The sequence below is a fragment of the Serinus canaria genome, chromosome Z (assembly GCF_022539315.1).
Source record: "Serinus canaria isolate serCan28SL12 chromosome Z, serCan2020, whole genome shotgun sequence".
In the NCBI taxonomy this organism is placed as follows: domain Eukaryota; kingdom Metazoa; phylum Chordata; class Aves; order Passeriformes; family Fringillidae; genus Serinus; species Serinus canaria.
The window spans coordinates 21,511,484-21,526,377 of record NC_066343.1 but is presented as its reverse complement, the minus strand read 5'-3'; the positions used below and the strand labels follow the sequence as shown (position 1 = coordinate 21,526,377).

Here is a 14,894-nt window from a genome sequence, read left to right as displayed (position 1 = left end):
CTTTGGCAATGATCAAGTAATTCTAGGCTAGCCTTACTCCTTCCCAACTATCTTAGATACTTGGAAATGCTTTTCAAAACCTTTAGATGAAAATGATCTTTTCTAGCATTTCCAAGTACTCACTGTGGTTTCCACTTGGAGAAGTTACGTTAGAACTGACAACTGTTCTCCATGCAGGAGGAAATACAGTGCTATAAAGAATAAAGAAACTGATATTTCAGTGCTTCAGTTGTGAAAATACAAAGAAAGCAGCATGGGCAGACTGTGGAGGAAGGGTTTGACAGTAACTCACATGAGATGTGTATTACTTTTCCTGTGAGGAAGGTGGAAATTCACCCAAGTGGGTGGTGTGCTTTTATTCATTCATCCTTAGCAGATCCTTTAGGAAACCTGACAGGGTGAGTACCCAGAGGCCTGAGAAGCTGTAGGTGTTTTGGTTTCTGGATGCTCTAGCCAGCAGTGGCACTTCTTTCAGCTTTGGGCAGCAGAGTGAAATAGTTTAATCCAGAAGAATTTACCTCATGTTTCAAGAATTTCTGTATGTTCTGATAGTTGTATTGGAATAGAATTTAATCCACTTGATTCAAACCTGTTCTCATGTAGCTGCAGATGGCAAAGGCAAGATTAACATGACAGTGGTATTGATGTTGGCACAAACAGTAACTGAAAAACTGTGTTACTTAGCACTTCCTATGTTGAGATTTGATCGTTATATTAAATGAAGAGATAGCTCATTTATTGTAGTCTGATTTGTTGTGGTCCATATCTGTCTTCTGTGTGTTCTAACTTTGCTCTTTTGTGCTGGAACTAGGTAACATTTATGTGACCATAAGGGAAAACAGTTTAGGAAACGGATCTGGCTGAAAATTCACCCTGTTTTGTTTTTTTATATATATTCTTTTTTGCAGTATATATCTGTATAAAACTGTTCCGGAACTGAGCAGTGATACTGCTCACAGGTGTGTTTGTGTTGTTTCTTGCTGCCTTTGCCACCCTACTTATATGTGTTTTTATAATGAAATGTATGAAGCTGTATTAAGTCTTTCTGCCTAGTTCCACATATTTTGACATGTATAAAATATATACTGTAATACAAGGATTCTTTTTGTAAAAAAAGAAAAAAAGAAAACTTGGCAATTGCTAGCTTTTCCTAAGACTCTAAAAATGATTAGATGTTTCAAGCTGGCATTCCAGATATTAGAGAGAAATATTTGAAATGAAGTTCCAGAAACATTTTTTCATTTAGCTTATTCACTCAAAAGATTATGTACTATTGTTAGTTCTGGCTAATTTGTGATCCAACTGCAGGTGTTTCAAATTTTAAAACTCTGTGTTGCCAAGTAGCACCAAAAATTAACATTGAGAATACACTGTTACCATGGTAACTTCTTTGTTAGAAGACTGTCAAGTAACTATAAAGTGAAACCAGTGCTTTTGATGTGTCCTGAAATAAGGAAGAGAAAGAAGATCAGTGAGAACTGAAACTTTACTGAGTTCCAGTAAAGTAAAAAACATGGGTTTTTTTGCAGGTATTGGAGAGACCTTGAATATCTGTCTTTAACTTTTCACTTGCCTTTTATTATTTGATTTGGGGTTTTTAAAGCTGGATTTCTTGCTTTGACACTTGTTAATGTGTAATTTAAGCAATTTGTAAAAATTTGTAGAAAAGGCCACTTTACAAAACACAAGTGGTTTTGGTGTATTTTTAATGACTTCTTCCCCTTCTACTTTAGCAGCACTGTTTAAACTTGACAGAGTTCAAAAGTAAATCTTTTACTGCAGTAAAATCTGAAAGCTATTGTGTACCTACAGGCATATATAAATAATTTTTTCCTTTTGCTTTGAGCCATTTTGATTCCAGTAGATCAGGCTCTCATTTCAACCTTCTAGAGTTCTCTTGGCATGAGGGGAATGTATTAGGGATCAAGTACATCCTGTACCTGCAATTTCATCTTTTTCCTGTCATTCATTCACTAGACCCTGGTAAATGGTAGTTTGTCAATTGCAATATGATAGGCTATATTTAAAATAGACCCTTCCTGGGACAGAATTAATGGCCTTGGTTCTTGATGTTTTCTCCTTGTTATCCACTCTCACATGTGACCCTCATGTCAAATAAATCCTGTTAGCCTGGAGACTACAGAAGAAACTGAAGTGGAAAAGCAAGAACTGCCGTCTTTTTTTCCAGGCATCAAGTCATAGAAAAGATATTAGAGACCTTATATTGCACCTTATATTGAATTTAGATGTATCTATGTAAAATTACAGAACACTGCTTTAGGAACATTGTCTTCAAATTGTAAAAGTATTTTTGCAGTTGTGTCTGCAAAATTGTCTTGTTGAAGACAGTTTTCATAGATATCATACCATGTTGAGGGATTGGCTGGAGGCCTCTGTTTAATGAGTGTGTGTTTGTTCAACATTATGGATATTTCACAATGTTATTAACTCTTATAATAAGGGTTTTTTTCACTAGATGAGGTTACATGCAGTGTCCTTCCTTGAAGAGAACAGAATGATTTGTCTTTTCTGGTTACTTGTACCAGAACTAGGACTAGACTGTTGCTGGCATAAAGCAGAAGTGGATGAAGAAATTCTGGTCTGTCTAGTGCTGGTTGTTTAAGGATTTAATATTTTAAGTGCATTATTGGGTCAGGACCAAAGTATTCAGTACCTCGTGGACTGAAGCCCAAGAACAGTTGTATATGCTTCAGACTGCTCCAAAGAAAAGGACATGTCCATTAGTTTATTGGCTTTCATGCATTTGGATAGCTGGGGCTAACTGTATAAGTTAACTTCTATTAAATTTAGTTAAAAAGAATTTAAGATATTCGAGGTCCTTCAGATATTTTCATATACAGTATTAGATTTTGTATGTGGTAATACAAAAAGCGTTTCCTTCACAGTTGTTCCAGTATTTCAGTGTTGTTTGAATAAAATACATTCAAACAAGTCATTGGTAGAAACATATTAGTGCTTCTCTCAATCCGTTGAATTTTTTTGTTTTGAATAATGGTTTGGTTTTGGGATATTTTTTTTGTCAAGTACCGTTGATACCATAGTTCAGAGTAGACACGTACCTTTCTTGATACATCTACATATCTTTAGTCACACTTTCCTTTTTTGTTTTTCTAACTGGCTGAACACTAGCTTAGTTTGGAGTCATGTTGCTTGTATAGACCTCAAAACAAGTTCAAGAAGTGGCCAAGTATAACATTTTATTCTAATGTAATGCTTGTTTGAGAACTTTGCTGCTGTTGTTTTAAAAATGTGAAGGCAAATATCTTTGGCTAGTCATGTGAATTTGAATGTGTAATTGTACCTACACTGTCATTTTATCCACATTCCTTAGTGTTTTTCTTGCCATCCCTAATATGAGGATGGTTTTGTAGTAATACAGACTTTCAGAACTAGCCTTCTTGATGTTTTATCTAAAAATACCTTACATTTCTCTAAAAGAAACTTGAAAACTTTCAAATAAGTTTTTTTGGAACAGATTAATTATGTGGGAGGCTCTTAAAATAACTTCCTCTTCTATTGTACATGTGTTTTGTCTTATATTATGTACAAGAACAGCGCCCCATTAATCTAAAAGGGATCATGTCTGTGATCAGAAGCTCTTTCCTAACACTGTCTAACACTGATTTAAGAACTGATTCAGCCCTTCCAAGACTTTTGTTAGTGAAAATTAATTTGAACTACAAGTGAAATGCCAGTGTCAAAATGGAACTTCCAGTGTTCATGGAAAAACCCTAGAGAAGACTAAGAGATCAAAGGTGTAATTAAGTAATGCTGTGTCAGTTTCTTTCTGGGCATGAGAAGGGCTTGGACATGCTGGAGATTGGAAAGGTCTGATTGAACTTCCACACAAAAAGACATATCTCAGGAATGGCTTTTAACCCTTTGGAGCCAGGTATAACCTAAAATAGAACGCCATGTAGGTGAAGCTATTAGTTTCTCTCTTTCTTGCCTGTGCATTCTGGGTTAAATGCAGTTCTTGTGATGTCTTTAAACACACGCTTGTTCTTTATTGTTTGGTAGAAATCACCCTCTGTGCCTTTGGACTGTGTGAGTGGTACCCATACATTAAAGCTGGGGCTGTTTTCATTGCCAGATGAGTACTGGGAGCATTGTGCCAAGTGTCACATTAATGTAGGCTGTGCTGAAGCCAGCAATTCCTGTTACAGTCTTCCTCAGAAATGTGCTCTCCTTGGAAAAGGTGACTTGCAGGAGAGTTTCTAGTTCTTGTCTGGCTTGTCATCTGCTGATCCCATGCTGTGCTCTTTGTTTGCCCTTTCTTGAAAGGGCAGCAGCAGCTACCATCTGCCTATGGCTTGAGATGGTTTGTGTGCTGCTGGTTGGGACATGTCAATGCTTTGTGGCAGTGCTTACTGCAGGTGAAAAGCTGTTGGGTTGATGGAGTACCATGAGTCATGGAATTTTTTTGACTTCATCTTTGTTTAGCATTAGTAGTAATATTTATACATTTTGTATTTGTTTTATGAAAGGGCATAGTGCTAAATGGATGATTTTTGTTTATAACCATAGCTTTTGAAATATGCTTATGTGCATTCTATATGTTACTACCTAGACTTGTTTCCAAAAATGAGTTAATTTCTTTTATGTTTTCTTTAAATTTGATAATTGGTATATAGTCTATATCTACTATTGCTTTGATATTATCTATTATTAATAATGTGTGAACACAGACATTTGGTAGCATTCATGAGGAGGTGTAGTTTAATGGTCTCATAAATAGTATTTACCAACAAAATAAAGAACTGTCTTCAACAGAGGAAAACATCTCTTGTTCTTTGTTCAAAATAATCCTTGAAGTGGTTATTTCCACACACAATTGCAGACTTCCTTAATTTCCAGGAATCCTAGATCCTATTGATAGAAGAAATTGTTTGGTTTCTGTTTTGTTTGTTTATAATTATTCTTTAGTGCTTACTGTCACTGCTGAGTACATTAAAATCCTTATTGCCTAGTCTTAAAGCATAAAGTCTGATCTTGACTTAGACTGCAGCCTTTTTATGTTTCAGTGCAAAGATGTCCCCTTTTCTTACTGTCTTTTCTTAAACTTTTTATAAAAAGTACCTTATTATGAATAAATATTTGTTATTATTTTTTGAAAGTCGTGACTATTCGTGGTGGGTTTTTTTTGGTTTGGTTTGGCTTAGTTTGTTTTTTTTTTCCCTACTGATGGCAAAGTTGCCTCTCTCACTTTGTAATGCAAGAGACCAGGGCCTGCCCTGGTGGTCTAAGCCCCATTGCTTCAGGCACACTGTAAATCTGAAGCTAAACTTTTTTGATTTCTTTCCCAAAGAGCTGACTGCTTTCTTGAGAACGTTATGAGTACTTCCAAGAACAGAGTTGATGCATACTGTCCCGTGTGAAAAAAGTGACTGGATTACATAAATTGATACTCTTAGTCTGCCAAGGAGCGAATACCTTCCCTCATTCCTGCTGTCATGTCTATACAGTCTTCACTGGCTGGCAGCAGAGGAGGCTGAAGTTTGGCTCTTGTAGGCCCCAGAAACATGCTGTGTGTGCATTAATATTTCTATTAAAAAATACCTGACAAAACATTTTTGGGAGAAAGTTAAATATACTTCATGTTTGCATACGCAGTAACTAATATGTAAAGTATGAGTTACTTTAATTGCAGTATGTTTCTAGCTTGTGGATGTTTTTAGTGGTTGTTAAAAAAAATAGAGAGTAAAAAATCCCAACCTCCAAACTACCTCCCCTACCCAGATGTTCTAAGAAGGCTTACCCAGTTTTCCTCTGACATTCCAAACGTTCCACTGAATGTACCAGTATGTATGTATCGTATTAAGAGGTGTTCAGACAGAAGCTCCATTTTTATTCTTTCTTCCTTTTAGAAGATGATGTACTCTAGGGACCTATGATAATCTCATTCAATGTTTTATAAAGAAAGGAATATCTGAATGCCTTGATGGCAAATGGTGATGTTATGGGTTTCTTCCTTAACATGTTAAAGTCTCAAGCAGTGCTGCTGTGTAGCAGAAACTTGGCACTTGGTGTTTTTTGGCATGTGATTTCTGCTGTTAACTGAAGTAGAAATGCTTTTGTGGGTAGATCTGTGTGTACAGTTACTTTTACTAGGGTAACTAAGGTAAGTACTGACCTTTGCTGTTACAATTTTTGGAACAGGATACCACATTTAGGTCAGTTATTTTTATCCCAAAAGTCTGCTTCACCTTTTTATTTCTCATGGTGCAAGTGACTAATGCTGCCCCCTATACAGTTCCCCTCCCCTGCTTCTCAGAGGAGCACTGCTTCCCATGTTCCTTTGCTTGCCTGCCAGAGGCAAGGCTGACAATCAGACATGCTCCCTAGAAATTGTTTTGCTCAGATTCAGCCTTCAGTTAAGCTACTGGTGAATACCATGCAGGGCTTAACAACTTGATTGAATCAGTGCACTAAGCTACAAACATAATCAGTTATGAAAAGTATGTGTTCTGCTTTCCTTTTGTTTTTTTTAAGTGTGATCTTCGTGGTCTCTGCACAAGGTGTATATGTACTAGCTAGACTCCCCATCACAGGTGTGAAGTACTGCTCTGTGAGCTTTGAAGATTTTTCTTTTTGGTTTTTTTTTTTGTTCAAGCCTGATGTAGGTTTATAGTACTTAATATTATTGACCTTACTAGGTCGTGGTGTCATCATCAGTATGTCATTTTGATGTTATCGCTGAAAAATTAGAATAGAAATCTGATGTAAAGAACTTTATTGAGAAGGAGGTGCCAACTTCATTTTGAAGCTTATCCCACTGGATAAATTTAAGATAAATTTGTTTTTTGTCAGGGAGATTGATTTTTGTTGTTGTTGTTGTTGCTGTTGCTTTTTTGGTTTTTTGGTTTAGTATTTCATGTTATTCTAAGCTTAACTGTTAAATACAAAATTTTAGTAGATATAGTAAGATATATATGTATAAATTAGGGGGAAGTTGAATTGTAAAAATAAAGGATCACTGTTGACTCCCTCTATCTGAAACGTTCATCATTAGACAGTATCTGGGCATAAGGTTTTCCATTATGGAATTTAATTGCAAAAGATTGGAAAGATTTCTTTGTTCTTCCTATCTGTCTAATAATAATAATAAAAAGAATTCTTTCTTTGTTATTGGAGTGAGAATTAAGACCAAAACATCATTGCCAAATTTTCTTTAAAACTGCCTGCTTTAAATTTGAGAACAGAGTAGTGGCTAGGATGGCAGGTTGAGACAGACTGCAACAAGTTAGAAATCACTTGGACTTCTGTTTTCAACAAGAATGAATTCAAATGTATAACAAGAATTTAATATCTCAAATTCTGTTCCATAATAAATAATGTTAATTTTTGAAAGTCTTTCCTTAACACTTGAAGATGTTTAATAATTAAAATGCTTTTATGTACTATGCACCAATGGACTTAATGTACTGCTGGTTTTTCTCTGGGACAAAAATAAGTGGAGTGAAGGCAAAAGGTGAGACATTTCAAATACCTAGCTCAGTCTAGCTCTAAGAATAATATTAAAGTATGGCTAGTTAGGAATGTCTTGTCTTCTGCTTAGACCTCAGACACATTTTTAGACTGTTGGTTATTCTTCCTCTGATGTTTAGGAAGCAGTTTGATTTTAATGGAACTCTGTATTAATTTGAAATGAGATTTGGTTAGCAGGGAAATGCACTCTATTTTCAAAATATTTCTATTTGTTGAACTAATTTCTAAAATTTAGGTCAATGTAATGAATGTATTATGTATGGAACATAATCAAGGAAAACAGTTTATAATGTCTTCCATATTTCTCACAGGTTGTGAAGATGAGAAAAGATGTGAAGAAGGCCAGAGTCCTCACTATTCGCAGACTAACCAGACACATCGGGAAATTAAAATCGAAAAAGTCAGTTTTAAATAATAGTGGTTTTTCCTGGTTTATAAATAAGGCACTATTTTAATTGTTTTCACAAAAATGGAAAATGGGAGAAAAAATGTACTACATTTAAAACTTAAGGCACTAAAACACATATTTGTCTTATTTTAACATAATTTTAGACTAAAAATACTAACTAAAAGGTGTTTCATAAAGCTGAATTGAGATTACTTTTTTAATGGGATTTAGTGTATTGGAAGGTAACCTGAATCAGTTACAGAACCTTTTACAGCACATCTGAAAGTGTCAGATTTCGTCTTTTAGGTTATTCTGCTGTTGAATTTAGGTTTCACCAAGTTTTCTCACTATAGTTGTCTTCTGGATTGTGTAGCAAAAAATACTTAATTTGCATAGGTATTCATGTCATACTTGATTTTTAGTAATTACTATTAATTAATTCTTATATGAACAGCTTAAACAATGTATTGTAGATTATGTTTTTAAAGATTACTGACCTGAAATAACTTAGCACATGTCTTAGAAATGGTGTAAGATACATCTCCTACTGTGTTCACAGTGTAAATTGAGGATACTCACAATTTTAGCAAGTTGTCCAAAATAAGAAGTAATCCAATGAACTTCCATATTTAAATACTAGAGATCTTAGAATAAAATTACATTTGAGACACTGGTGTCACCTCTTCTTGATATGATTTGTGGTTTTGTATTTTCTGATACAGTAACATTTGTTTTTCACATTGTTCTGCTAAATCCTCAGTGTTTTTTCTGCTGTACAGTACAGCAAAAGCTTTAGGCTATGTTCAGCTCTTTGCTAAAATGTTCATTTGCCAATAAGGGATTGTGTTTTTGCACCATCTCCTGATTTTCTTTTTTATTTTGCTACTTAGTCTTGCAAGAGAGGAAATAAAGTAACTAAACTGAGATTTTTTAAAATAATGATGGACTTCACTTGCAGGGGTTCAGAAGACTTGAAACTAAAGAACCAAAAAAGAGTTGAGAGATTAATAGAAGAAATCCATGCCATGAAGGTAAGGCCATGTTTAGATAATTCAGTATCAGAGTTTAAGTTATATATATTTTAAGTTCTCTGTTTTCTGCAACTGCATTACTGAAACTAAGTATTTTCAGAGTAAGCTTGAACGTGAACACAGCTAGCAAATTGTGAGTATTTGCATTTGTTGAGGTGTTAAACAATTTGAGTCTTAAGTGCTCCAATGAATTTGCTTAGCAGTGTGTGTTGTTGAAAGTTTTTACTGTAACAGTTAAAGCACAGAATTTGAAGTTCTTGTGCTGCTCAGGAGTATGGGGAGGCATTTTGTGTGTCTAACAGTACAGTATCCTCATTGTCTGTCCTGCAAGCTCTAAATATCATGCCATTTGTATTTGGTTCTGTAATAATTTCAAATTGTAGCTGTAAGGGACTGGTTACACTAGAGTCAGATCTTTTTTTGGCGGTCAGCCTTGCTGTTCATTGATACAGTATTTGTATCTTATATGTTATGACATCAAGAAAATGCTTCAGAAAGTTTATAACTTCATAATGATTTGTGCTAATCTCTCAATTTTAGTTGATTCTACATAAAATTGTGTGGTGAAATGAGTTCTGAATTCCAATCATAGACTTGCACGCAAGTCATGTATAGGTGGTGACAAATGTTTTCTCACAATATGGCTGGTTTTGATTGTTTCCTTGACAAGCATAGTTGATAACTTTAGTGATTATATCTTTACACTACTCTTGTGTGCTACTCTGGGGGCACACAATATTGTTGCTAGTTTTTAACATTTCTCTCTTTCTTTTCTCAACCTTACAGAGATTTTAGTCTTCAAAAAAGGTTAATAGCCTAGGAAGGGCTTCATTGACCAATTTAGATGTGCTTTGTGCCAAATTGATCAAGTAGAATCAGAGGGATTTTTAGCTTAATACTTCCAGGAAGAGTCTTCATAAACCAGCAAAAGGGAAAAAAAAACAGGCAGCACTGCTCAATTACCATGACAGTAATATTGAGGCACTCTGCATTGCCATCTGACTGACTTACCTTCAGTCTTAAACTTGGTCTTGTATTTGCTCCTTTTTCTCTCTCTGTTTTTTTTTCTAATTTTTTTAAATTGTTTATTAATGCCAAGTGTGTGTGTCTCACTTTCTAAGAAAATGATGAAGTGATCAGGTGTGCTGGAGCACTGAGCTCAGAAGCCCATATTTTTTAATGGGGCTTTTGTGAGTTTGAGAGGGTTTCACTGCAGGATTTGTTCTGCACACATTTACTGGGAGTCTTTGTTTTGTCCACATTGTGGTTTTGCTGTCAGGATCAACTCATGCCAACATCTTAAAGCCTGCTTGCACTCAGGACTGTATTGGCCAAGTACATTCAAGTGTTGCTTCAGTTGGCACGAACACGTACAGGGCTTGTAAGTGGTAGCTTTAAGAATGGCTGTTAGGGAAGGATAGATTTCTAGTCTAGAAAGCTGAAGGCAAGTTTTGCTCTGAAATAGTTTATAGAAAGGGAGGAGTCCTCAAAGTAAGCAGCTGAGAAGGAAGAACTCTCCCACTTCTTGGGCAGATGCACTTGGTTATTTGAAAAGTAGTGCTGCAGGTTGAAATTAGTGAATGTGCTTGATTATCTGAAATTTTAAGAGCTGTAGGTTCACTTTATTGTTAAAAACAATGCACTGTTATATTAATATTTAATAGAAAAAAGTTTTGTTTACTTGGAGGTTTTTTAGACTTCAAAAATGCACAAGTTGACACTTACTAGCTCTATAGTATATTTATTTCTTAAATGAAAGAAAAACTCCTGTTTCTTATGAATTACTGCCTAAAAGGCACTAGTTGTTAACATACTTTTTCAGCCTCTTGATTTCTGCACTAACAGAGATTTTTAGAGTTTACATAGAAACATTCCTCATTCAGCATGGAAGAAGTAAAAAAGAGAGCATTCACACAAACTGGTAATGTTACTTCAGATGACTGGAAGATTTTATATTGATGAAATCTCACTCCCACCAACCTTTTGTCTTAAGTTATTGATTATAAGATTCATAAAAACCACCTTCACATAACTTAAATTATGAATTTAAGAATTTAAAGGAAAGATTGGATACAATAGAAATTGAAAATTATCTATAAAGTTGCAGTTTAGAGCAACTAAGGCTTGAGTTCTGCTAGATTATTTTAACAGTTTTAGTGTGTGGATCTCAAACACATGCCAGAGGAAATTCAAAATCCTTTCAAAATTGATGGATTGTGTGGTGGATATAGCAATTTTTCATGTTCTGTTAACATCAAGAAGTTGTCCATTAACTTCTCCTTATGTGTTTTATGCAAGAAAAAATGCCTCTTCTCTCTTAGTGAATGATTAGTCTTGAGGAGCTGCAAACTGCAAAGAGCAGTTCAGTGGAAAAGGCAAAAAATCCAACAAAATAATTACCAGCCAAAGTGGTTTGGAGCCAGAAAGTGGATGTTGCACCAGAATTTGATAGTGTGTGTATTTTTGGGATAAATGATTTATTAAAGTGGTAACTTACAACTTCTAGGAATTCTTTAATGGTTGAAGGCCTGAAGGCTTTCTGTAGGTTGAAGAAAATAAGACAATTTTTTCCCAAGTTTCTTCCAGTTGCCAAAGTTGTGGTTTGACACTGGCTAAGCACCAGGCACCCACGAGAAAAACTATTCAGTCAAGGGTGGTAATGGAATTGGAAATTTGGTGGGGGGAGGAGGAAGAAATTTGGAAGGTTTTCATCCTGTGTTCTGTGTGTTTTTCTGTGTAGTTTTAGGTTAATAAAATTCTTTTTTTTCTTTCAATCTTAAGTTGGAGCCTGCTCTGCTCTGTCCCTGATCACATCTCACAGTTAATACCAGGGAAAGAGGTATTGTCATGGGGGCATTGGCATTGCGCCAGGCTCCAACGATGACAATGATATTGCGAGATGTTGCTATATCATGTTTGGAGGATGCCCATTTAGAAAATATGGGCAAAAAGGCAATTTGCAGTGCTTGAAGGAAAAATGCTTTCCATTTGTCAGGAATGAGCAGCAGTTGGTTTCAGCCATTTTCACGTGTCTTGGAAAGGTATGTTCTCTGTCCTGAAAACTGTCACTGGAGAAACAGATTAGTTAATACAATGAGGGGTTTTAGTACGCTTAAACTACAGTATTTATTACAGAATAGTGAATGTAGTACAAGAGATTGTCTTGGTTTTAGACTGGGCACAATGCCAGTGCCTCCATGAAAACACATCCACGTAGTGTCTACTGTGAGATGTGACCAGAAACAGAGCAAGCAAACACCAATTTAGGAATAAAAGGAAAAAAAACTTTATTAACACACACACACACACACACACACACACAAAGAACAGAATGGAAATCTTTCAAACACATTTCTCCTCCCCCTCTCAACCCACATTACAACATACAATACCAACTCAAATCTTCCTTCAGTCCCCATCTCCCAGGTTTTAATTCTCAGTCCATTATCCTTCTTCAAACAATCAATACATTCTATTAAAGAGGAAGGAGTCTTCTCCTTGTGCCATTTCTTGACTAACCCCTTTCCATATTCCATGCTCTCACCATGGAAATGGACCAGAAGATTGCTTTTGGGGTTTCTCTTTTTAAGGATACTTTGGTCAGTTCCACAAAACGACAGTCTCTCCATTTTGGGATAACAAAATCCCCCCCATTTCCCCCGGGGCTAGGGCTTCACGACAGAAATCCTCTCATTTCTGATTTCTGCCCACCACTACTCTTCACTGCCTTTCTTGGGTCTGAGCCATTGCTTTCCCCCCAAAACCGCAGTCTCTGTGTTACAATAGAAAGTTAGCCCATCCACAGACGAAAAAAAACTGCTCCTCCGTTTATCTCTTCCCAAGTAAATTCTTCTCATTAACTCCACTACTCCCTACTCACACAAACCTCTCATTTCACTTGTCCATTTCTTCTTGTTCTTATCTCTGTCCTCCGGGAGGATCAACGTTTGGAAGGTTTCCATCGTGAAGGAAAAAAAGTTAAAATCATCTCTAGGTGCCGGACTCTCTTCTCACTCTTGGCCGACTTCCAGGAGCTGCCCAGCGCGTCTTATCTCTTTCTCTCTCTCTCTTCTCTCTCTCTCTCTCTCTAGCGCGGTGCTGGGGGGGGGGGATCTTGCTCTCTTCTCTTCACTACTTCCACCCCTCCATCCTTTCACTTCCCTCCCCGTCTCTCTCTCTCTCTCTCTCCAAGATCCAAGGCCTCCGGCCTAGCTCACGGCGCCTCGTGGCCTTTTCCCCTCCCCCACCCGGCCTACAGCCGGAGGGGGAGAGAGAACTGACCTGATCCCTTTGCTGACCGACAAGCAAGAGAGTGTCACTTCCTGGGAGTTCTACCTTTATACCCTGTGTTCTCAGAGGCGGAACCATCTCCTCATTGGTCCAAACAGGTGCCAATATTCACACCTGAGCCCCCACTGGGCTAACCACTGTCTCCAAAAAAAAAACCACTTCCTTTCAAACCAGGACAGAGATACAGGAAAAAATAAAAACATTATTTTCTTAGTTTTATATTCTAGCAAGATGTTAACAGAAGTAGACTTAAATGTGAACTTCATTACTATGGTTTTGAAAACCAAATTATTTTATAGAAGTAGAACCTCAGTTTGAAGGCTGTTTTTCAAGGACACACTCAATGTCCTTGGAACAACAGTCATTCCATTTCCTGAAAGTAATAGGTGTGGAATAGTGCTGAGGTTGAGGACAGGGCTGGGTAGCTGATAATTTTTGTAGCAGGTCAGCTTAGGGAACTTGGTAGGTCTTTCTTCTAGTATGGCTTTTTTTGCATGGAATTTTTATATCCTAAAATACCAGTCTTTTTTGTAGATCTGTCATTTTCATCCAGCAGTACTGTGTTCTTTCTTGATTAATGGTTTCATCTTCTTTAACCTGGCTTTCAGTTAACATCACACTGTAAAATTGTCTTAAGTCACAGTGGAAACAAAGGCACATTTTGCTTTTTCTTTCTCCTGGCATGTGTTTCCAACAGTCTTGCATATTTTCTTTTAAAATAGATAGCAAACATTCATCCTAATGTTGTAGAATCTTTAATCTTTAAAAGTTTTTGTAAGAGTAATGGGAATTGCATAAACTTCAGTGTAGTCATCCTAGGAGCAGTTCTTGATGTTTCTCAACAAAAGGCAGAGGCAGGAGTGGTTCAGCTCCCACGATGGTGTGGGCCAGATGCCACTTGTAGATGATTTCAGGGAAGGAAGAAGGGGTAGTGCCTAAAGTTATTCAGCCCTCCTTCAATGGAGCAGCCCAGATCTTTGGTTTGGTGCAGGCATCTGGCTTTCTATCTATGCATGATGCATTCTTTGATAGTAATGCAGGAAGCGTGGGACTTTGAATGGCAGGTATATCCACATGTGCGTTGGTCAGCATAGATGTGTGAGGCGTCAGGCACTATTAGGAAACACAAAAGTGTTCTGCTTGTGCTCTTAACAGCACATTCTACTTTGCTAGTGGCAGCTCAAGGCTGTTCTGGACAACATATGCCTTACTAGGGAGTTTTACTTTTGTTAAACAAACTGCGTACTAATTCAGTGGCTATCTAAAATTATGTTGAGGTAGAAGTAAAAGCTCTCCCAAGTAGGGAATACAATGTAAAGACCACTTAACATAATGGAGAAGAAGGCGGTATGGATAAACAATGCCCGAACACAAATAGGAGGTCTACCAAAGGTAGACAAGAACAGCCAGCTGCCGGGGCGATAATTAGTCGCCAGCCAGGCGACGACGACAACGGGGGCGCAACAGATCCCCCTCGCAAGCTCCTCTGCAAATCCCAGCAGTGGTTCAGCCCAGGAACAAAAGGCTGCCGGGCGGGAGCGGCGGGGAGCGGGGCTTCGCGCCAGGGGAGCCCCGCGCCCTCTCCTGGCAGGTAGCGCTGCCTGCCCGCCTGCCGCTGGCAGCCGCCGGCGCTGCTGGCAGCCGCGCCGAATGCCGCGGATAGTAACTCAAAACCC

General features: G+C 37.3%; 1 protein-coding gene across 1 annotated transcript in view; it reads left to right on the top strand.

Moving 5' to 3' along the window:
* SRFBP1 (serum response factor binding protein 1) overlaps positions 1-14,894 on the top strand; it is a 68,719-nt gene that overhangs the window by 14,744 nt on the left and 39,081 nt on the right. The window contains exons 2-3 of the mRNA XM_050987193.1: positions 7,821-7,909; positions 8,856-8,928. Coding sequence (XP_050843150.1) covers positions 7,821-7,909; positions 8,856-8,928 — 162 coding nt within the window. The remainder of the gene's footprint in view (positions 1-7,820; positions 7,910-8,855; positions 8,929-14,894) is intronic.